We start from the raw sequence: 24,949 nt of genomic DNA, 5'->3' as shown, positions 1-24,949 counted from the left end.
AAATTCCAAAGCACTCAAAACTGGTAATCTCTATTTAATGGGAAGGAGGTATTAGTTTCATGCACCTTTTTGGGCCTTTATGTGCTTGCAGTTGTATATGTGCAGCCAGGCCTGTGATGAATGGGGAATTGAGGATGGCCCCTGTATTATCACAACTGAGATTGAAGTACTGCCTCCCTGTGGTGCCACTGGTCCAATGTTTGCAACATGAAATGAGACACACACACCCACACATACACACACGTGCACCCACATAAACACACACGTGCACCCACACATACACAAGTGCACACAACCCTGCCGCACACCCACTTTGGAGACAAACGCGTTTGGCCCAATAATGATTAGGTCTTGAAAGCAAAACGGATGTGGTGTTTGTTCGTAGACGTTTGAGGCATCTCACCGCTTGATCAATTTTTCAGGCACAACGCTGGATGCACCACAAAGGATGCCTTTTAGAAACAGGAGCGCTGAGCTGGGATGTTCGTCTTTCATCAGGCTGGACATTAACTCCAACTGCCTCCTAAACACTGTTCAAACAGAAACTGGCTGTCAGGAAGTCCTAGCAGGTGACTTCTGAGCATGAGGTGCAGCAATTTATTGGAACCCTGTGGTTTCCAACAAATACTTTCTTAAAAGAGAATGTTCAAAGTGACAATCCAGTTGTCCACCGAATTTAAAATCAATCTGTTTCTCCACAAATCTTCAAATCCAAAGTCCTGAAAATAGTATTAAGTATGAAATCTTCATCAAAGCATCCAAATTACTGATATCTATTCCTCTGACCGAAAACTCAGAAAGGTTGACTCAATCATTTCCCACTCCTTCTCCCTGCTTCTCCACTCATAGTCAGAGGATAACTGATTGCTCCTTTGGTTACCGAGTGCAGGAATTGAATATAAACTTGCGAAGTCCTACAGATCGGTTTGTGTTGGGAATTGTGTGGAGGTCATGTCAGAGAGCAGGTGCGTAAACTCTGTCTGGCAGTTTGAGAATCTGAATGCAGAATCTGAATACTGGATATGAGGCTACAAATCATCAAAACTCATGGGGAGACATTGGTGGGTGTCTTCCACCATCTCAATGTCTCCTCGATCTTACCTACACATGATTTTGGCCACTTAACTGCCTCCTGAAGTGTACCGGCAAGCCACTTAATTGTTGTAAATTGCTACCCAGTGACTGAAGGAGAATGTTCAGCATCTCTACTCTGTGCATCCAATGATGGGCATTAAATATTTACTTTAACAGCAATGCCCAAATCCCCAGAGTTTTTGTATAATTTAGTTCAGACTTAATGTCCAGCATGAGGATTGAAAATTGAACAAACATGAGTTATCCAACATGTTGTACTGCTTTACATTCAAAGGATATTTGACCATTATTCTCCTGTTTTGCAGCCTCCAAGAACAACGAATCAAGAATGATCTGGCTGCGTCCGTGATGTTTCACATGAAAGGACAGGTTCTAAAGCCTAAGGAAAATGGCGACCACGATGCACATAGGTTGGACCGTCAGAGAGAGTCAGGCCATGCTACAGCGGGGCCTTTGATTCACGAGGTGGCCAACGACCTGCCCGTAACGACACAAGACAGAAAAACACTAAATGGAAAGGTCCAGAAGCGTTCGGTGCTAATCACAGAACAGACAGAGCCCGCGACGGAATTGCAGAAAGACCTGGCAGAGACAAGGCGACTGGGTGTGGACGAGCACGGAAGCCCTCTGTTCAGCAGTGAGAGAAAAACAAGTTGGTCATCAGAGGTCCTTAAATCAGGACCAAACTTCAGGGATGATGGTTCCTCACCAGCAGAACACAAAGCTCAGGTGATGTAACTTCCCTTCATCTGTGTGACAATATATATTTTAATTGGTAAATTAATTTAACCACCTCTTGGATGACTGGGTTTTTGTTCATCTTGCTTACAGGCTGTATTTTCTTCCTTCCCAATGGCTGGTTTTGTATTGTTGTTATTCACCACTGATATCAGACAACCCTTCCCTTCCCAGTTTCACTTCTCACTTCATACATTTTATCCAATAGAAGCAAAGCTAATTTTCCATGACAAAGGTGGTATGATACTTGATTAAAGTGAGAGGAAAGTGATGATAACATATCAAAAATGGTGAATACATGATCATATAACTTGAATACAAAGTAAAACAAAAAGATTAGATTCAAACCTGGAACCCTCTTTGCCCTTTTTTGACAGCCCAGTGGCTCAGTGGTTAGCACTGCTGCCTCACAGCGCCAGGGACCTGGGTTCGATTCCAGATTCACGGCAACTGTCTGGAGTTTGCACATTCTCCCCGTGTCTGCGTGGGTTTCCGCTGAGTGCTTTGGTTTCCTCCCGTAGTCAAAGATGTGCAGGTTAGGGTAGATTGGCTGTGCTAAACTCCCCATAGTGTTCAGGTTGAGTGTGTTAGCCATGGGAAGAAGTTGAGTTACACGGAGATGGATCTGGGTGGGATGCCCTTCGAAGGATTGGTATGGACTTGTTGGGCCAAATGGCCTGTTTCCATACAATAGGGATTCTATGAATTATTATATTCTGCTTTCCTCACATCTCCACCCTGTCTCTCAATCCTCCACCCCCTTTGTTCCACTCAAGGATCTGTGTTCTGGACGCAGATGGAGCATTACCACAGAAAGTCACTAAGGAAACAGATAATCCTTTCTCGATGTTAGCCACTCAACTGCCTCCCGAAGTGTACGAGCAAGCAATTCAATAGTTTTAAACTGCTACCCAGTGACTGGAGGAGAATATTCAGCATCTCTATTCTGTGCATCCAATGATTGACATTAAAGGTTTACTTTAACAGTGATCCCCAGAGTTTTTGGTTAATTTAGTTCAGACTTAACGTCCAACATTAGGATTAAGAATTGAAGAAACATGAGTAATCCAATATGTTGTACTGCTTTATGCTCAAAGGATATTTACCATTACTTGGGGCTCAAATCAAAGTGAGGTCCTGTCTTTTGAAAATTACAAGACCTAACACACATTGTAGATAGAGGTATACAGTGTAGGTATACACTGTTGGATAATCTATTCATGGTATGGCAGGATTATTCTTCTTTGCATTTTGTTGTCATCGGCAATGAAATTACTTGGTTTCCTTCCAATGGCATCATTTCCTGCATTGAATCTGCAACACAGGGGTTCTGTATGGAATGGGCGAAAGTGAGGGCTGCAGATGCTGGAGATCAGAGTCGAGAATGTGGTGCTGGAAAAACACAGCAGGTCAGGCAGGATCCAAGGATCAGGAAAATCAATATTTCGGGCATAAGCCCTTCATCACGGGCATCGAAATGTCGACTCTCCTGCTCATCGGATGCTGCCTGCGCTGCTGTGCTTTTCCAGCACCACAATCCATGTGGATTGTATAACCCTTAAACAAAGATTCAGGTCAATGCATATATCCAACTTAAACTGAGGGACAGTGAGAAAGATTTTAATTTAGATATCTTCATGGTGCATTGTAGGTCTCACTTTGGCCACATTCCTTCCCTTTACACTATTGAATGTGTAAGTTGTTTTCTTAATGAGTGCATAGTTTAAACTGAATAAAATTGTACCCAAAAATGTGTGAAATTGTGTTTAAATCTTAACCTCCCAGTTCAAAAACTAACAGAGCTTCTCTTCCGAAATAAGTCAATGGTTTCTTTCCAAGCATGAAGAATACAGTACACGATATTCCAGTTATCACTTCAAATGGAAAAGATTAGATTCCCTTATCTAAAGAAACCATTTAGTCCCTTGCCTCCAGAAGGTGGATCAGAAATAAGAAGAGAAGCGACTTTAAATGAAAGAAGCAGCTAAGATTGTAAAATATTTAGGTTTAAGATAAATATTGAGTTACCTTGCAAGTGATTGAGAGAATTGCTGTGTTATTTTGGCAGCTTTGTATATAAGCCAGTCCTGTAAAGGGAATATTGGCTAGGGAGTGCAAAGTGCCAAGTGACGCGACATGTTTGGAAAGACCCCGTGCCTAATGACATGTCAGTGATAAGTGGTGATAATGCCAGCTAGTTCTCATTGACTTAAAGCAAGTGCATCTGCCCATGTCAGATACCATGTTACAATGCCAGCTCCTAATGTAATGTGCTAAAATGCATCAATCAGGAACTTGGGGAAAGCGAGACTAGTTCGGATGAGGAGGAGATTATCACCACCAGGGTGACTCGCCGCAAGGTGATTCTGAAGGTATCTGGTCTGCTGAGTTCAGCCTGGCTTTGAGAACGGGTTGGATTATTTGCTGTGTACTTGCTTGGTGTTCTCCAGTTTTCTATGTCTTTAGCTTGCTAATTTTGAGCATGGCTTTCATGCGATGGATTGGTTTGATGAGTTGTGTGTGTGTTGATGAACAGTGCACTAAATTGCAATGATCTCAATGTTTATGGTGATTGTCTTTCCAGCTGTGCTTGGTGAAACTGCTGCTAACCTTCTCCAATTTTCTCAAGGTTATTTCTCCTTGGCTGGATTTTGCCCTCAGACCTGCACTTTCTAGTACCTAAACCCACCAGTCATTCTTCAATTATGAGTTCAAGCAATGAGTTTGATTACTGTAGACATCGTAGTCTAGAATAGTGGTCCTTGCTCTATATCTATGCATGCTTACTTGCTATCGATAATGAACAGGACCCTGGGCCTTCACTAGTTAGGCCACTTTTAAAATACTACATTCAGTTCTGGTCTCCCTGCTATAGGAAAGATGTGAAACTTGAAAGGGTAGAAAAGATTTACAGGGATGTTGCCAGGGTTGGAGTGATTGAGTTATAGGGAGAGGCTGAATAGGCTGGGGCCTTTTTCCATGAAGCATCAGGAGGCAGAGGGGTGACCTTATAGAGGTTTATAAAACCATGAGGGGCATAGAGAGGGTGAATAGTCAAGGTCTTTTCCTCTAAGTATGGGAGTCTAAAACTAGAGGGCATTGGTTTAGGGTGATAGGGGAAAGATTTAAAAGGGACCTAAAGAGCAACTTTTTCACACAGAGAGGGTGGTACGTGTATGGAATGAGCTGCCAGAGGAAGTGGTGGAGGCTGGTACAATTGCAACATTTAAAAGGCAGCTGGATGGGTATATGTATAGGAATGGTTTAGAGGGATATGGGCCAAGTGCTAGCAAATGGGACGAGATCAGTTTAGGATATCTGGTCGGCATGGACGAGTTGGACGGAAAGGTCTGTTTCTGTGCTGTGTGACTCTATGACTAGTCCAAGGACAATGTAACCCCACTATTTAGCAATGTTTGCCGTCATTTGGCTGTGTGCAAATCATGAATGGATTCTGACCCTCTCCTGTTCTCATGCGCTGCAGCCTTAATCCATTTTAATGATTTGATAAAAGCTAAAATCCAACGTTTGCCGGAAATCTGAATAAAAACAAAGCGCTGAGGAAACACAACAGGTCAGGCAGCATCTGTGAGGAACGAAAACAGTTAATTTTTTGACTCCAATATAACTTCTTGAAAAACGTCATGGACTCGGAACATTAGCTCTGTTTCTCTCTCCGCACATGCTGCCAGACTTGCTGTATGTCTCCAATCAGATCTCCCTGCTAGCTGGGTTTTTTTCATACCCCTTGAGCTATGCTGGTATTAGCTATGGACCAGAAGTGATCATACGTTGGAACATAAAGTAGAGTGGAGCACCGAGAGTTTGATTTTTGATCAGTGGCACACCCTCCTCCCACCAATCAAGCTGTGGTGTTTGCTGATTTGAGCTCAGTCTCACAGGAGCTCAGTGTTTATCAAGTACCCTGGTGCACAGTGAGGGATTGGGAGAGGATCCTCTCAGTGCACGCTGTAAACTGGACCAGATGGAACCCTGTTAGGAACAATGGGGGAGTGGAGTTCAAAATGATGAAGTAGATCAATCAGATGGAATTGTTGGATTTGGCTGAAATGGAAGTATTTGTCAACGTGGGTCTCACAGTGTACTGTCAGTGTGAGTGTGTCATGGTGTACTGTTGGTGGGTGTCAGTGTGTGGGTATCACAGTATGCTGGCTCTGTGTGTGTATGTGAGAGAGTGTGTGATACGGGGTGAATCAGCCCTTTTTGATCTCCCTTGTCAGTCACATTAACTTCATCTTCACTCACGGTTATAACTTTCTGATTTAAAATGCAGTTAGCTATTTTTACCAGAAACAGCAAAAAAACTTACAAGCTTTTCTTGAGTGAAAAAGAAGCAACTTTGTTACCTGCTAATCTGGAAAAAATGAGAAAGACACAATGTCAAGCATATGGCATTTGGACATGGTCACTCATGCACCCGTACAAACTTAAAATGCGGATAATGTCCTGCAAAAGAGAAAGCTTATGAATATATACATTATTTTGGGTGTCCGCTGAGGCTTAATGTTTTAACCTGAGACCACTGTTTGGTTGGTCTTTGACCACTAACAGGATTGAATGTTGCAGTCGCCTTTTAAGTTCTGGTTCCCTTGTGTTTCTTTCGAGACAATGTGGTCATTGGGCTTTCCTCCTCGAGAGACAGAGAGTGAGAGCGAGCCATTTCCAGCCTGCTGCAGTCCAAATCCATCTCCCCATTTTTTGTCCCCAAAGGAGTTCCATGAAATAAAAGCTGGTTGTGTCTTCAGTCTACACACAGTCTCCAGCATATGAAGACTCTCATGGTGATGACCATCAGATATGAGGACCTTCTCACACCTTCGAGCGAGAGCATGGACTGGTTTCATTGCCTTGGTGTGAGGGGGTGGGGACAGAGGAAGAGAGAATATTAATTTCATCTCAGGTTGTCTAATGGACATTGGCGACAAAAAGTGTGGCCACCCTGTGCAGTCAGATGACCACTGGAAGTCAGTGTTTTTGGTTCCTTTTTAAAAACCATTTCAGTCGTTGCAAGTTCCACATGTTGAATCAGATGATAGGATTCAAGATCAATAGTCCATATTTATGTTGTCATGACAGTGTGAGTGTGTATCAGTATGTATCTTTTTGTGAGGAAGATGATTGTATAAGTGAGGAAGCTAAGAATGGGCATTTGTTTGTATATTGTTTGTAGAATCACTTTTTGAAATTCCACCAAAGCAGAATTTTCAAAGATTCAGGATGAACTCTACCCTTTCTTACAAGGCTCCTTAGTTAGGTTAGCAAAATGGTTGGTGGGTCATATCTGATTATTGCTATGTTTCATTTGTAAATGAGAACATACATTCACAATGAGTCCCTGTCAAATCTGCCAATTTCAATCTCAACCCAGTCAAAGTCAAAGCAAAATACTGCGGATGCTGGAGATTTGAATTAAAACCAGGGTTCTGGAGCCAGAGAGACCTTTTATTTTCCGTTCTGATGGAAGGTTTCCATAACTTGAGGTGTTAACTCTTGTTTCTCTCCCCACAGATGCTGTCAGACCTGCTGAATTCCTCCAGCGCTTCTCTGTTTTTATTTCACATCCCAATTAAAACCAGGTCTCCTGTCAGTCTCTGCCATTTCCAGGGTTGATTATGAATGTAATCTGTTTGGGCGATCGAATGTGTCCATTATCTGATTGAGATGCTGAAGAGCTATTGAGCTGATCAAAAGTGCTGAGATGTTCCTGCTCTCATACGTTGTCTGTGTGAGGGAACAGTAGCGAGGGAAAACAGGAAAATGAAGCTCTTGTTTTATACACCTGCCTTTGGGTGTGGGTGTGTGTGTGTGTATGTATCTGAGGTAGGGGGTGCGGGAGCAGTGTGATGGGAGTCCCACTCTAGTCCCACTCTTTGTGTCCCTCAAACTGTCTGTCCATCAGAAATATGCTGTAACCATGGCTATATTCTTATTTTGGATGGTGTATAACCTTTATTGACCTCACTGTGGTTTTTCTTTGGGTGTGACCTGGTTAGAAAGAGCAGAACCATGTGAAGCTAAACCAATCCTTAACAGTGAAGCTTGAGGAAGAAGCTGACTTCTGTGTCTGTCCCATTAATGGCTCCTCTTCTGATTGTCTTCTGTCCTCATCTTCTGGTGTTGGAAATGAAACTGCTCCAAAAAAGATTGTTCTGTACATTTTGAAACATTAACGGTCTGTAATAACCTGATTTTGTTTGTGCTCGTGTGAATGTTTGGTTTGAATGAACAAATTTTGAGCCAGTCTACTCTTTGAATTAACGCATGGCATTTAACAATATTTTTGCTGTCGTGATGCACCACACCATGAGTACTTTGGATGTTATAAAGATGTGCCAAATTCATTTATAAAGATTACTTTTTTTGCCCTTCAGAGCACGAGGTTATTCATTAATAACTGATAAATGGATCCCAAGCTAGATGATAATGTATGAAAATAAATACGAATCCTTTTCTCAAAAGTTGGTTTATTTACACAGTACAGTATTGCCTCCTATCTATAGCCAGTGACCCAGCAGTCTCTCTTTATATGTGCTCAGGATACTTAATCAGTCCCTTCTTTCTGTTGATCATTAACCATAACAAATTACCATGGGCCTTCCCATTCACGGGCTGCAGTACCTCACACAGGAGGGTGGCTGAGGGTCCTGGTCCCAGCGGCATTATGGCCTGGTCTTCAGTGAAAGTCTCCATGTAGCCTTGATTGAGATGGAGTCTGCACTGCCTCAGAATTAAGATGGGGGAGGTGGTGGGGTGGGGAGCAGGGTATTCTCTCAGTATCCGGCATGGAACCAGCATGGTCTCCAAGGACTGCGAAAGGGGGGAATAAGAAAAGTACAGATGAGGAGGAGGGGTCCAATGTTACTTCGTCTCCAGCTGAATCATTCAAGAAGAAATTACAAAATAAACGCATGCCCAAGTCAAAGAAAATGAAAATGTTTGGGATTGCAGTGAAATCCAGTAAGTTAGATGGACTACATCTTTGTCCCACCCCAAAGTCCTCCCCTTAGTTAAACAGCAACGAGAATGCTGGCGCACGGATTGCTTACACCGTGGTACTACCCTGTTCACACAAGCTGGCCACTCAAGTCCAAGGAGCTGCAGCACCCCATTAGTACCGGAAACATGAAGAATCATTCAAGCAGCCGCTCTCTTGAGTGAGTGAGAGAGAGAGAGGAAGGAGAGAGTCTCAAGTCACTGCTGAGTGACAATGAGTCCCTGTCAAATCTGCCAATTTCAATCTCAACTCAATCAAACTCAAAGCTAAATGACTTGTGGATGGACAAGTTAGACAAGGGCAGGGTTGCCATCTTTGGTTGGACATTGTCTTGAGCTATGCTAACCCACTGCTCTTACTCCTCAATAAGACCATCATTTATGAGGCATCATCAATCAGGATGTGAACGGGCTTTGCGCTTCGTGAATGAATGATTCTTGTCTTTTGATTAAATAGGGCCTTTTCTCCCCAGAGAACATCTCTGGGACACACGCACAAAATACCCCCACTGCCCTGTGGCTGAGCACTTGAACTCCCTGTCTCACTCCTCCAAGGATATGCAAGTCCTGGGTTGACTCCACCACCAAACTCTTGCTACCCGATGCCTGGAAGAAGAACACCTCATCTTCTGCCTTGGGACCATCCAACCACACGAGATCAATGTGGATTTCACCAGTTTCCCCATTTCCCCTCCCCCCACCTTATCCCAGATCCAAACGTCCAACTTGGCACCACCCCCTTGACCTGTCTACCTGTCCATCTTCCTTCCCACCTATGCGCTCCACCCTCCTCTCCAACCCATCACTTTCACCCCCACCTTCATCTACCTATCACATACCCAGCTACCTTCCCCACCCCCCCTTCCATTTATCTCTCAGCCCCCTTGGGCCACAAGCCCCATTCCTGATGAAGGGCTTATGCTCGAAACATCGACTCTCCTGCTCCTTGGATGCTTCCTGACCGGCTGTGCTTTTCCGGTACCACTCACTTTGACCATCATCTCCAGCAGCTACAGTCCTCACTTTCTCCTTTTTTCCCTATGCCTGGCATTTTTTTTAACCCACTAGTGGGACATGGGCATCACACTGCCCAGCATTTGTTGCCCATTCCTAGTTGCCCTTAAACTGGGTGGTTTTCCTGGCCGTTTCAGAGGGTAGTTGACGCACTGGAGTGGGTCTGGAGTCACATGTAGGCCAGACCAGGTGAGGATGGTAGGTTTCCTTCTCTGTTGGTTGGGTCAGATGGGTTTTTCCAAAAAATAGTTTCATGGTCATCAGTAGATTCTTAACTTTTGTTTAATTGAATTAAAATTTCACCATCTGCCATGGCAGGATTTGAACCCAGGTTGCGAGAATATTAGCTGAGTTTTGAGATTGATAGTCTGGTGATAATACCACGAGGCTATCACCTGCACTTAAAGTTTTACATTAGTTCCCACAAGTTTTGAAACTAATAATAACTTTTTATTTGTGTGTAACCTATTGCTCACTTCAGTGTCCTGATGATTAATCTCTTAATTCTTGGCCACTACGCTGCCCCAGTGGTTAGCATTGCTGCCTGTCAGTGCCAGGGACCCAGATATGATTACTGCCTCAGGCGACTGTCTGTGTGGAGTTTGCACATTCTCCCCATGTCTGCGTGGGTTTCCTCCACTTTCCTCCCACAATCCAAAGATGTGCAGGTCAGGTGAATTGGCCGTGCTAAATTGCCCATAGTATTAGGTGCATTAGTCAGGGGAATGGGTCTGGGTGGGTTACTCTTCGGAAGTTGGCGTGGACTTGTTGGACCGAAGTTTAGATCAGAGTGGTGCTGGAAAAGCACAGCAGGTCAGGCAGCATCCGAGGAGCAGGAAAATCGACGTTTCGGGCAAAAGCCCTTCATCAGGAATCAGGTTCCTGATGAAGGATTTTACCCAGAACGTCGATTTTTCTGCTCCTCGGATGCAGCCTGAACTGCTGTGCTTTTCCAGCACCACTCTGATCTAAACTCTGGTTTCCAGCATCTGCAGTCTTCACTTTTGCCTTGTTGGATTGAAGGGCCTGTTTCCATACGGTAGGGAATCTAATCTAATCTAATCTAATCACATCAGGCCTATCCTTTAGGGTTGATAAACCCAGGTCTATGGGAGCTGCATTAAAGCCAATGAATAAGCCCACTACTGATCAGACTGTCAGGGGACAGGGATTGTCGTGGCTCTGCCAAGCTGAATGCTTTGTTATTCCCTATTGTTAAAAGGACGCCTTCGTTTTCACATCCTTTAGGGAGAGGACGCAAAGAAAGTTCCTGGAGAGATGGTCACACAAGAGCAGTTCGTCGATGACGATGGAAATGTGGTCACCAGAAAAGTAATACTGGCCAGCTTTTATCTGCTTCTGAATAAAAAAACATTTTCCTCATTGAATTAACCTTGTGCACGGTTTGGCCCTTAAGCCACCGAGCACAGTTCTTTCCTTTAACTTTTTGATTTCCTTTCAATCCCATCCCTACCTTTAGGTAACCCGGACAGTGGTGAGTCGACTCGTTCTGTCTCCTGATAGGGAGCGTGAGGATGATGATCTGCACGGGCTAGGCCGAGGTGCAGAAGATGGTGCTGACTACTTTGGAAGTGGTGTCATGGGAACGGAGGTTTGCAGATGTTTTGGAAAAAAAAGATTAATGGCAGAATTAATGATTAGCTGTAAATTAACAATGAGAAATCCACGTTGGAGACAGAATTGGGGCTTGGGTGGTAGTTCCCCTCGTACCCTCACCCCCCCCCCGCCATGAGTTAGAAATCATTCTGTCAGGACCGAAGGGCACTTTTAATTTGGGAAGGTGTTAAAAATGTTAAGATAAACAAAGGCTCAATTTTAAAATTGTCCTTATTCAGATCAATCTCTGAGCAGGCAGAGTGAAAAATATTCACATTTCTCAGACAATTACTGATCCAAGAAAATGATCAGTTCATCGTTCCTGAGCCACATAAACCCACTCCTCTGCTTTTTCCACGTAGCCCTGCAATTTTTGACAGATTTGTTACCTTCGTCCTAAGCAAGTGTTTGGAACCAAAGCAGCAAGCCGTTCAATCAATTGGAAATCGAAGGGCAGAATGGCCTACTCCTGCACCTATTGTCTGTTGAAATCGGGTCATTATTCTATATGTTGCAGCACTGTCTTTGGAAAATAAGTCATACAAGCAATGGGATAACAAACCTCCGTCTTGTGGAAAAAAAACAGGAACTTGGAGCTGTCCACTTCGATTTCCTGGATTAAAGATTCTTAACCAATTTGTATTGCTGAGTCACTCAACTGGTTAGATTTGCTAAATTTTTTTTAGTTGAGGAGGAATTTTTTTTCTCTGAGGCTAATTGAATCTGTGGAATTCTTTACCGCAGAGTGCAGCTGTGGCTGGGTTGTGAAATAAATTTGAAGCTGAGATAGACAGATCTTTAATCAGTGAAGGAGTCAAGGGCTATGGGGAAAAGGCAGGCAAGTGCAGTTGAGGATTATCAGATCAGCCATGATTCATTGAACAGCAAACTCAGTGAGCTGAATGGCTCGATGTCTACTTCTGTGTATTATGGTCTTAATCAGTTAGTGTTGCTCATTCCTTTAGTTAACTGGTTAAGGTTGCTGAACCTCTCGATTATTTTGCCGATTCTCTTATTTACTGGTGGGTGTTAGCTACTTGTGAACCTGCAAGTTAACTGGTGAATGTTTTAGGATCTGTGAGTGACCCCATTAGAGTTTCTGAAGCCCTTAGTTAACCAGATAGTGTTACTGTTACTCGTACTTAGCTGAGTAATGTTGCTGAACTTGATCATTCAGGTTTTGTTAATAGCTTAACTCAATAGTGTTTGACTTGTATTTTGAAGACGACATTTCTGCATTTTATTCATTGCTGACATTTGTACAAAACGTAATTCTGGTTGGTGCCATTCTTAAAGTTTGCTTGGAGAATGTTATTCCCATGTCTATTCCCATGCCTTACATTTTTGTATAATATTCATTCATGCAGAAAATTAGTTTGGAAGAGTCTGGATAAGGGTAGTATTATTACTAATGGTGGCTCAATGGTTAGCACAGCTGCCTCACAGCGCCGGAAACCAGCGTTCAATTCTACCCTTGCGTGACTGTCTGTGTGGAGTTTGCACATTCTCTCTGTGGCTGCGTGGGTTTCCTTCGGCTGCTCCGGTTTCCTCCCACAGCCCAAAGATGTGCAGGTCAGGTGGATTGGCCACAGGAAGTTGCCCATAGTGTCCAGGGGTGTGCAGGCTCGGTGGGTTAACTAAGGGAAATACAGGTTTACGGGGATAGGGGTAGGTCTGGGTGGGGTGCTCTTCGGAGGGTTGGTGTGGACCTGATGGACCAAATGGCCTGCTTCCGCCCATTAGGGATTCTATGATTCCATTTTGGGAATTGATCCTGTTAGTACCTTGCAGCTAATTGTTAATTCTGTGGTTGTATCTGATTTTCAACCTGGTTGGAGTGAGCTGTTTGCTGAGGCGTGCGCTGAGACTAAAATTGCTTGATGTAATGAAGGGCATCAGCTCAGTTCATCTTGTGACCTACCTGCTTCCACTGCACAAATCAAGCCTCACAAAGTGTGCCTGGCTTCAGCTTAAAATCTCCAGCTTTGTAACGCTTTGCACCTGCGCTCGTCGAGATTTTTGTAATTACTGTTCGGTTGATTCCCAGCACCATGATGGAACTGCTACCCATCTGATCCGAATGTGGAGTTTCTGCCTGTATCCCTTGTTATTCCTCAAGCGGTTGGGAATTTGCTGATGGCTGCTTGGAGTGCTGTTAGTCGATTCTTCTTTATACAAGCTGACAAGCCACCTACTCACGTTTGTTTGGAGCCCCCTCTTATTCGTAATAACGTCTGAATTTTAACATTTCAGGAATAATGCAGAGTCTGATTATTACTGATGCTTTGAATCCGATTTCCTGGTGTGATGATTGTTCTAACACTCTGGCACTGAACTTTCTCATTCATGACTTCTCTTGCAGGACTTTCCCTTGCCACCGGCTGGTTTGTGGGGAATAAAGTATGGCATTTATTTTTAAAACAGCCTTTTACTGATTTCGCTCTGATGTCTTAATGCTTTAAGGCAGTGGTTTCTTGTGAAAGTGCAATGTAATTATCCTACCTCTTGGGGCTGTTTCTTACTCTATAAATCAACCACTTTTTTTCTTTTTTTTCTCAGCAGGTTGAAGGATATAAAGTTATCAGAGTGAAAAAGGAGACTAGACAGGTTGATAAGAAGACTCATTAATGGTCAGACAAGATGCAAGAAAGGGTACAGGTACAGTAATCCATCGCAAATAGCGGTGTGACAGTGCCACCTACTGTTTGAATTTTGTATAAAGCAGAAAAGAAAACAAATGCAGTCACTGACTTCCAAGTTGCATTGAAGTGGAATTGAACAACATCGGTCATTACAGAGAGGTGACTCTCAAATAGCCAGTTCTGCTTTTCACTGAATGATGGTGGTACAGAAGAGCTCTTGTCCATACTGGATCTCTATTAGACCCACTCCGTTTGTCCCACCCCCTTGTCCATTTCAGTAATCCTGGAAAGTTATGAAAAGTTCTATCAAATCTCCTCTCAACCTGCTTCTGTCTGAGATCACCCTGTGCATGTGAATACAAAATATAAAGCAGATTTTCTTTTTAAAATCACTTTGTTTTATTTTTGGCTCTTCTACAATGTATGTTTTCATTTGTTTTTAGCACTTTTTAAGTGTTTTTATGATTTTTAACACCACTTTGAACTGCTACTACACACGCTCCTGGTCAGGGTGTTAGCAATTGCAGCCTCATCTATAATTCAGGTCACAAGGCTGAGCACTGGCAGAAGCTGTGAATGATTTTAAAGCATTGCATAAAGTTTAACAGTAAAGCAAAGGTTTTTGGGGAAAAGAATGGTTAAGATTGAAATCCAGTTCTTTTACTAGTCTTATTCTAACCACTTCATTAGAGGTAATCTAATAATCACAACAAAAGCCTTCAGAAATGAGATAATGAGAATCCAGAGAAAGTATATTCCTGTCAGGGTGAGAGGGAAGGCTGGTAGGTATAGGGAATGCTGGATGACTAAAGCAATTAAGGGTTTGGTTAGGAAAAAGGAAGCATATGTCAGGTACAGACAGGATAGATCGAGTGAATCCTTAGAAGAATATAAAGGAAGGAGAAGTATACTTAAGAGGGAAATCAGGAGGGCAAAAAGGGGACATGAGATAGCTTTGGCAAATAGAATTAAGGAGAATCCAAAGAGTTTTTACAAATACATTAAGGACAAAAGGGTAACCAGGGAGAGAATAGGGCCCCTCAAAGATCAGCAAGGTGGCCTTTGTGTGGAGCTGCAGAAAATGGGGGGGATACTAAATGAGTATTTTGATTAGATTAGATTACTTACAGTGTGGAAACAGGCCCTTCGGCCCAACTAGTCCACACCGACCCTCTGAAGAGCAGCCCACCCAGACCCATTCCCCTACATTTACCCCTTCACCTAACACTACGGGCAATTTAGCATGGCCAGTTCACCTGACCTGCACATTTTTGGAGTGTGGGAAGAAACCGGAGTACCCGGAGGAAACCCACGCAGACACGGGGAGAATGTGCAAACTCCACACAGACAGTTGCCTGAGGCAGGAATTGAACCCAGGTCTCTGGCGCTGTGAGGCAGCAGTGCCGCCCCATCAGTATTTCCTGTGGAAAAGGATATGGAAGATATGGAAAGTAGAGAAATAGATGGTGACATCTTGCAAAATGTCCATATTACAGAGGAGGAACTGCTGGATGTCTTAAAATGCATAAAGTGGATAAATCCCCAGGACCTGATCAGGTGAACCCTAGAACTCTGTGGGAAGCTAGAAAAGTGATTGCTGTGCCTCTTACTGAGATATTTGTATCATCGATAGTCACAGGTGAAGTGCCAGAAGACTGGAAGTTGGCTAACGTAGTGCCCCTGTTTAAGAAGGGTGGTAAGGACAAGCCAGGGAACTATAGACCAGTGAGCCTGTCGGTGGTGGGCAAGTTGTTGGAGGGAATCCTAAGGGACAGGATGTACATGTATTTGGAAAGGCAAGGGCTGATTAGGGATAGTCAACATGGCTTTGTGTGTGGGGAAATCATGTCTCACAAACTTGATTTGAGTTTTTTTGAGGAAGTAATAAAGAGGATTGATGAGGGCAGAGCGGTAGATGTGATTTATATAGACTTCAGTAAGGCGTTCGACAAGGTTCCCCATGGGAGACTGATTAGCAAGGTTAGATCTCATGGAATACAGGGAGAACTAGCCATTTGGATACAGAACTGGCTCAAAGGTAGAAGACAGAGGGTGGTGGTGGAGGGTTGTTTTTCAGACTGGAGGCCTGTGACCAGTGGAGTGCCACAAGGATCGGTGCTGGGCCCTCTACATTTTGTCATTTACATAAATGATTTGGATGCGAGCATAAGAGGTACAGTGAGTATGTTTACAGATGACACCAAAATTGGAGGTGTAGTGGACAGTGAAGAGGGTTACCTCAGATTACAACAGGATCTTGACCAGATGGAGTTTAATTCAGGTAAATCCCGCATTTTGGGAAAGCAAATCTTAGCAGGACTCAAACACTTAATGGTAAGGTCCCAGGGAGTGTTGCTGAACAAAGAGACCTTGGAGGTTCATAGCTCCTTGAAAGTGGAGTTGCAGGTCGATAGGATAGTGAAGAAGGCATTTGGTATGCTTTCCTTTATTGGTCAGAGTATTGAGTACAGGAGTTGGGAGGTCATGTTGCGGCTGTACAGGACATTGGTTAGGCCACTGTTGGAATATTGTGTGCATTTCTGGTCTCCTTCCTATCGGAAAGATGTTGTGAAACTTGAAAGGGTTCAGAAAAGATTCACAAGGATGCTGCCAGGGTTGGAGGATCTGAGCTATAGGGAGAGGCTGAACAGGCTGGGGCTGTTTTCCCTGGAGCGTCGGAGGCTGAGGGGTGACCTTACAGAGGTTTACAAAATTATGAGGGGAATGGATAGGATAAATAGGCAAAGTCTTTTCTCTGGGGTCGGGGAGTCCAGAGCTGGAGGGCATAGGTTTAGGGTGAGAGGGGAAAGATTTAAAAGAGACCTAAGGGGCAATTTTTTCATTCAGAGGGTTTTATGTGTATTCAATAAGCTGCCAGAGGAAGTGGTGGAGGTTGGTATAATTGCCACATTTAAGAGGCATTTGGATGGGTATATGAATAGGAAGGGTTTGGAGGGCTATGGGCCGGGTGCTGGCAGGTGGGACTAGATTGGGTTGGGATATCTGGTCGGCATGGACGGGTTGGACCAAAGGGTCTGTTTCCATGCTGGACAACTTGTGACTATGACTTTTGGAAAAAGAACTTTGGAACTGGCTGAATTAAGGGGATGAAGAGCATAATGCTGTTGAATGAGAACACATTGATTCCTTATAGCAGTAGCTTACAAGTTTATCCAGGCTAGGAATTGTGTCAGTTCGAATTACAACACAGGTCATACAGTACGGCTTCACCAGTCTATCTTGGTGTTTGTCCCCGACATGCAGTTATACTAATCCCATGTGTCTACAGTTTTCCCACATCTCAACATCCTTTTATCACAAAGTCATACAGCATGGGAACACACCCTTTGGTCCAGCCAGTCCAAGCTGACCATAATCGCAAACTAAACCATTCCCACCTTCCCTGGCTTGGCCCCTATCCCTCCAAACACAGCTTATTCATGAACTTATCCAAATGTCTTTTAACTATTGTCACTGTACCCCAAATCCACCATTTTCTCTGGAAGTTCATTTCACACACACAAACCATTGGGTTAAAAAAAAAGCCCCCTCTTGTCTTTTTTAAATCTTTGTCCCCATTTTTAAATGTTAAAAATATGCCCTCTAATCTTGAAACTCTCCACCCAAGGGAAAAGACACCTCCCATTCATATCTATATTCATCATGATTTTATAAACCTCTATAAAGTCATCCTCAACCTTCTGCTCTCTGGTGGAAAAAGTCCCTGTTCATCCAGCCTCTCCTTATAACTTGAACACTCCTTTTTCTTCTGTCATAAACTCCAGGTCAATGTTTAACAGCCAATGTTTAAAACCTTCCTGTCATTCTCCATCCAAAATCTCCTGTGTTTAATATTATAACAGTGCGTTATTGTTCTGATTTGCTCAACTACTGGAACCAGTCTGTTTCAATCTGTCGCTCTTTCCCATCCCTTGACAATGTCAAACATTATCAAATGACCCCATTGTCTCCTCCCCAACTCCCCACCCCACCCTATCCCTGTAACCCTGCATTTCTCATGGCCAATCCACCTGACCTGCACATCTTTGGACTGTGGGAGGAAACCGGAGCACCCAGAGGAAACCCACGCAGACATGGGGAGAATGTACAAACTGCACACAGACAGTCACCCTGAGGCTAGAATCAAACCCAGGTCCCTGGTGCTGTGAGACAGCAATGCTGACCACTGAGCCATTGTAGACAATATGCGTACGAAATTACCCAATGGACCTGATTTTCAGATCCAGGTTGATAGAAAGCGCAGACCAGGTTACTAGACTTAACAAGGATTACTGTTTGTTACAACTGTCTAGACTAACCACAGGAAACAGTTATAAACCATCAGCATATAAAACTCCCCCTTACACACTCACGTGTACATCACTTACACAGAGACAAAACCTACACAGGGATACACAGTTAGGGAAGTGTTGATACTGGGTGGGGGAAAACTGGTTAGGCAGTCCGTTGATCCTTTTTCATAAGTTGCTGAGATGATCCTTATGAGTCTTATGTTGGTCAGAATGTTGCTTTTCAGTTTTCTTCCATAGAATCTTTGGATACTCTTGCACAGGGTTTGCAAGAGACCCAGAGTGACTGGACCATTCGTAAAAGATCTCTGACATATCAGTCATAGTTTACAGCAATTGCTGAACTGGTCTTCCTCAGATTTAAAATGGAATTTGACTGCAGAGAACAGTGAGACAGACTCCCTGCTGGTGGAAATCAAAGCACATCTCTGTATCTAGTTCCCAACCCCAAGTCATTTGTTCATCTGACCACCAATCACACGGTGGTTGGCAGTGGGCAAAGATATTTGCCTTCAATGTCTGGTTATTAGTCCATAGACTGTTAGAGAGAGACTTCAGTATATATTGGAGTCATTGTTGATCTCATGTAAAAGTTGAACCCCTATTTCTGGCCAAATAATCTGGAATTTTCCATATATCTCGTGTAAAAGTCGACCCTAGTCCTTCAAAGATCACAGATCAATGTTTATGCGTTAGTGTGCTGGCTGTTGTGTTCAATTTTTGTTTTGTTCTTTATTTGTGTAGAGATCAGTTGGGCTTCTGCTAATGATATGGTCTGAATTTTGATGGGCATGAATTTCAGCCCCTCCACGTGACAGTCAACCTCATAATTTTAACCTTAAAAAGTAGTCAAAAACATTTGACTATTACTCCCATATGTATGGTATTCAAGAGGAGTTTCCAGTTCTGTGTTCAGCAGTACAAGTGACCTTTATTCAGAGTTCTTTTACCACACGTGTGGGAAAGGCCAGAGACCCCTCCAAATCCAGCTTTTACGTGGGGCCCAGTTGTCTCTTCAACATGGCTCATATCAGACCACTCAGTGACACTCTTTCCAAATAGAGGATATTGATACATACCATGTTACAACGGTTATATATAACATATATAACATCAGAGCTTGCCACATCCCCTGTGACCTACACATCCAAACCTGTGAATACACGATCGTTGATGGACAACTTCATGGTCAACCTTAGATTCCCCATGACCTCATGATGTTTCCTAGGCATTGTTATCATCAGACCATTTTTGTTTTAGAATTAGAATCCCTAGTGTGTGGAAACAGGCCCTTTGGCCCAACAAGTCCACACTGACTCTCTGAAGAGTATCCCACCCAAACCCATTCCCCTACATTTACCCTTGACTCGTGCACCTAACCTATACATCCCTGAGAACTGTGGGCATTTTAGCACTGCCAATTCACCCAACCTGCGCACCTTTGCATTGTGGGAGGAAACCGGAGCACCCGGAGGAAACCCATGCAGACACGGGGAGAATGTGCAAACAGACAGTCGCCTGGGGCTGGAATCAAACCCAGGTCCCAGGTGCTGTGAGGCAGCAGTGCTAACCACTGAGCCACCGGCCTTGGAATCTTACAACGTATCCCACTAATTCCAATGTTAATGGTTTTGTACCCTTTCTCAGACGTTTGCCAGACTTGCTTGTCTCTAAGGACTGTTCAATTTCTGTTAATTCATTGCATTCATTGCTATCCTTATCAAATTCTGTTATTCATCTTATATTTCCTATTACCCAAATCACAAGAGATACAAAAAGATGCTAATTCCTACTAATTGCTATAAAATTCATAAGATCAGTTTTAATATAGGGTTAGGTATGTATAAAGTTATATGGTTCCACCTGATGTGTGCAGCTTCTTTCCACCTGACAGAATGTCAAACAAACATGGCCCCTCTATCTTGTAGCTGCAGTTATAACTCCTTCTATTTACGTACTGTCTGTAAGTGTGTTTTAAACAGGAGATTGATTCTAAGGTAGCATTAACAGCCTCTACTCCAGATATTTCTACAGTAACTATTTTACTTAACGAGACAACATCAGTTCGCATTCCATTAATAAGATTGAAACTCAGTCACTTTTCCAGGTCAAGAATCTTATCTGAATTCCTCAACTTTTGCACAATGTCTTTGTTTCCTCCCCTCCCCCCTCCAGTCCTTGGACATCAGAATAATTATTTAGGTTGGGAAGCTACCATTGTTTATTTTCTCGAATTCAAGGTGGTGCCCTCTAGAGGTCTCTGCTTACCCATTTGTCACTCAGTCCCTCTGGCCAACGGGGTCAGAGGTGGTGGAGTGGTGGTCCTCTCCACTGTCTATAGCCCTTTATTTTAGAAGAATTCAACCAGATCTCTTCACGATCGGTGTCGATTGCATTCCTTAATTTTTCAGTACTCAGCCACCTAAAAGAGTCTATGTTAATGTGGGATTATACTTTTCTTTTCATTCTTGCTAAACTACAAACTTCGGACTGTCTATTCCCAAACAAATCCAAAAGATGTGCAGGCCAGGTAAATTGGCCATGCTAAATTGCCCATAGTGTTAGGTGTATTAGTCAGGGGTAAATATAGGGTAGGGGAATGGGTCTGGGTGGGTTATTCTTCAGAGGGTCGGTATGGACTTGTTGAGCCGAAAGGCCTGTTTCCATACTGTAGGGAATCTAATCTCATCTGTTATCAGGCTGCCTCTTACAGATACCTCCTGCTCTGAATTTGCACAAAACTCCTTGCATTTTAATTTGTAAGGTTTATTGCTCCATCTGTTAGCTTGGGTTTATCTTATTTCCAAAACTACCATTGTCCTAACTTATGATCTCGCTTTAATTCTCAATTCAGCGATCTAATTCAGTTACTAAAAATTGTTTTTGCCATATTTATGCCAATTAAAAATCCACGGCAGCCATTTTGTGCCACCTCTGGCCATGAGGTGCCCCAACATGGCCAGTCGATATCTTGCTGCCACCCAGGTGCTCAGAAACCCTCAGATACATTTCAGCTGCAACCACTTCAATTGTTGCTCATTCAAACAATTACTTACATAACGCTTGTCATTAATGTCAGGTTATTTGCTTTTCAAACTAAGCAGTAATCCTTTAAAAATAAGTTTTAAAACAATTTTTTCTCCTTTCACTCCTTGGAATTTTTAGTAAGTAGTTCAAAACTAAAAATACATGGTCTTTATAACATTACAACTTCTATATTCCACATGGGCGGCACGGTGGCACATTGGTTGGCCTCACAGTGCCAGGGGCCCAGGTTCGATTCCAACCTTGGGTGACTGCCTGTGTGGAGCTTGCACATTCTCCCCGTGTCTGCGTGGGTTTTCTCCACGTGCTCTGGTTTCCTCCCACAGTCCAAAGATGTGTAGGTCAGGTGAATTGGCCATGCTAAATTGCCCATAGTGTTAAGTGCATTAGTCAGAGGGAAATGGGTCTGCTTGGGTTACTCTTTGGAGGGTTGGTGTGGACTTGTTGGGCCGAAGGGCCTGTTTCCACACTGTAGGGAATCTAATCTAATGTAATCTCTTGGCATAGACACAATATTCAAATCACAAGAGATACCAAAAGATGCTAATTCCAACTAATTGCTATAAAATTCACAAGGTCAGTTTTAATATAGGGTTAGTAATGTATAAAGTTATATGGTTACACCTAATGTATGCAGTTTCTGCCCCACCTGACCTTGGAATGTCAAACAAACATTGCCCCTTTGCCCTGTAGCTGCAATTATAACTCCCTTTTTTTTAATGACCACCTTGATTTGAGGTAGGGACCCACCCATCAAACCTTGCCATTCTGCTTTTCACCAATCCAAAGACTTTTTTTTTAGCCAAAGGTACCACGTCACATTTTGTGATATTGGAATCCATCTGCCACATTTGTACCCGTTAGTCCAACCGTATCACTGTTACCTTGCAGTTTCTTTCATGCATCCATTACCTCGACTGCTCGCTGGCTTGAGTAACCTCTGTAAAAATGGACACCATTCCCTGTGGAACGAGATTCAAGTAAAAGTGAGGAAGTTGCCAGTCTAAAGACAAATTATGGACGTGGATGATAAAGATTGTTGAAAGGGGTACCCTCCTTCGGAATAAAATGTGTGATAATACTATCTGCTAAAAACATGCCTCTTTTATGGCCAGTGGTTGAAAATTCAGTGTATTACACTTTGTAATTTGGCTTCAGGAGGACTGCATTTAATTGACTCCCGATTTTAGGTGTTTAGGCTCAGTGGTCACATTCTCACTCATAAGTCATGTGGTCTTGCTCCAGTCTGGAGACTTGCAGACATGATCCACACTGACGCTCCAGCGCAGTACTGAAGGAATGATGCACTGATTGAAAGACCACTTTCAGATGAGACATTAAATTGAGATGTGCCCTTTAGCCTAGACTATTCTGGGGAGGAGCAGGAGAGTCCCCACCAGTGTCCTCAGCCAATATTTATCCTTCAACCATACAATATGAGGTGTTTGTCAGAAACCAAGAGTAGAAATTGCAGAAGAAACTCAGCAGGTCTGGCAGCATCGTCAGAAAAAGAAACAGAGTTAACATTTCCAGTACTTAAGAGTTCTGGACTTGAAACGTTAACTCTATTAACTCTATTCCTCCCTCCACAGATGCTGCCAGATCTGCTGAGTTTCTCCAGCAATTTCTGTTTTTGCTTCACATTTCCAGCACCCACAGTTCTTTGCTTGGTTTTTCCGTCGTTTGACAGACCTCACTCTGGGCACATTTCCTGCATTGAACAGCGTCCATCCTACAAAAGCACTGAGCAGGCGTTAGAATGCTTTGTGGGCCATCCCATCTGCAGGAGATCTGATGTAAATGCAAGTGTCTGTTTTGTTTTTACAGAGAAGCCTTTTACTACTGCCAGTGTTCAGGAAGGAAATGGCTGGAACAGAGGACGGGCGGACTGCAGATGAAGTGTGTGCCTGCTGCTTTCACACATTAAAGCATGGTTTAGATACAAGAGGATATTTTAATTTAGCATGAGCAACTTTAAAACCGCATGGGAAATCACTTGCATTCGTTGATCTGAAGAGGGTGTGATTGGCGCTCCACGGGCACTTGACGCACACCATCGGTACGGGCAACTCTTCAAACTGAGCCGAGGAGTTTTTTTTCTTTCAATTTAGCGCCTTTGATACATTTCCTGTGACTGAGGATGTTCACAGCAGATCACAACACATTGAGGTTCCAGCAAAGAGTGTACAAATCACTTATTACACACAGCATCTAGCCTTATAATTTTCTTGAACCCATGGTTTCAGGGTATTAAACAAACCTACTTGCTTATTTAAAAAAAAAGAAAAAAAAAAGAAAAAAAATCATAAATGGTTTTGCTGTACATAAAGAACTCTGTAAAAAAAATAAAAATAATTCTGATCAGGTGGCATTTCTGGAAGCAATGCAAACACACTAACTGTTTTAGTGTCTGATTCACGCTTTAGAAGTTGATTCCACCTACTTAAAATGTTTTGAGTGTGACTCCACGATTTCTTGTACAATTAATAGAAAAGGTATAATCTTTGTATATGCAAAAACACTGGCTTCATTTTAACTGAGATAGCTTTCTTTCAGACGACACTGCACAGTTCAAAATGATTTTCAAAAACATGGGGGAAATCAATGTGTAATTCTACTGAGACAAAAGTATTCTTAAAAACCAAAACATCAATATTCCAATGCATGTGTCCCTCATTTTAATTAAACTTTCTTTTCTCCTGCAGTTTTCAGCCATGGTGTTGGAATTTAACACAAGATTTATCACACGTTTCCCTTTCATTTTTCTTGCTTCTTTTTTAAAAATAACGAAACAATCTTAAAAGATGCCATACATAATGCAGAGGGGAAGTGTTTCAAGTACTTGCTTCTAGAAGGGTTTATTGCTTGCAATTCAGTACTTGAACTAATTCTCATGCAGGCACAGTATTGACCAACCAAGTTGGGACAATGAGGACGTACATGCTTGTAGACTGGCAACACGGTGTAAAATTATTACTGTATCATGTGTATTGGCGATAAGATGTAGAAGTCTTTCCATAAGCCGATCGTCTGTAATCTTTTTTAGCAGTGTAATAATAGGTTGTTAAGGCCTGCTGTGGTTAAAAGGGCGGTCTACCTTTGAATTTGGTGAATTACTCTCCTTTGTTGATTATATTCATATGAAAACATTAAGCAGTCACTGAAGATAGCTCTTATAACTATGTATGAAAACAACAAAACTCCACTGAATGATCCAGTTGATTATTCAAGCAAAAATAAATTGTGTTCAATCACTAGTATTTGTGCATTTTGTTCAGAAAATCTGATTCCAGTATTAAATTGCAGCCGTATCCTTATCCCCAATGCTCCTTTGATGATGCCTTCCAAACCTGTGACCTTTACCATCCAGAAGGACAAGAGCAGCAGATACACAGGAACAGCCCTCTTCCTGCAAGTTCCCCTCCGAGCCACACAGCACTTTGACTTGGAAACTAATTGACTGTTTCTGCCTTG

At 42.9% G+C, this 24,949-nt stretch overlaps 1 protein-coding gene across 28 annotated transcripts in view; it reads left to right on the top strand.

The window, feature by feature from the left end:
* The window catches only part of ank3b (ankyrin 3b), a 716,427-nt gene extending 691,695 nt beyond the window's left edge, over nucleotides 1-24,732 (top strand). For 23 of the 28 annotated variants that reach the window (XM_072557889.1, XM_072557888.1, XM_072557893.1 and 20 more), the window contains 6 exons: nucleotides 1,401-1,824; nucleotides 4,125-4,205; nucleotides 11,110-11,193; nucleotides 11,342-11,473; nucleotides 14,038-14,136; nucleotides 23,303-24,732. In XM_072557889.1, coding sequence (XP_072413990.1) covers nucleotides 1,401-1,824; nucleotides 4,125-4,205; nucleotides 11,110-11,193; nucleotides 11,342-11,473; nucleotides 14,038-14,106 — 790 coding nt within the window. In that variant the 3' untranslated portion in view covers nucleotides 14,107-14,136; nucleotides 23,303-24,732. The remainder of the gene's footprint in view (nucleotides 1-1,400; nucleotides 1,825-4,124; nucleotides 4,206-11,109; nucleotides 11,194-11,341; nucleotides 11,474-14,037; nucleotides 14,137-23,302) is intronic. The other 5 variants (XM_072557891.1, XM_072557894.1, XM_072557895.1 and 2 more) reach the window with 5 other exon arrangements.
* Nucleotides 24,733-24,949: the final 217 nt, after the last annotated feature.

This window comes from Chiloscyllium punctatum, chromosome 38 (assembly GCF_047496795.1).
Source record: "Chiloscyllium punctatum isolate Juve2018m chromosome 38, sChiPun1.3, whole genome shotgun sequence".
NCBI classification, from domain to species: domain Eukaryota; kingdom Metazoa; phylum Chordata; class Chondrichthyes; order Orectolobiformes; family Hemiscylliidae; genus Chiloscyllium; species Chiloscyllium punctatum.
Note: the sequence above shows the minus strand (reverse complement) of the source record. Positions and strands in the feature narration are given on the sequence as shown.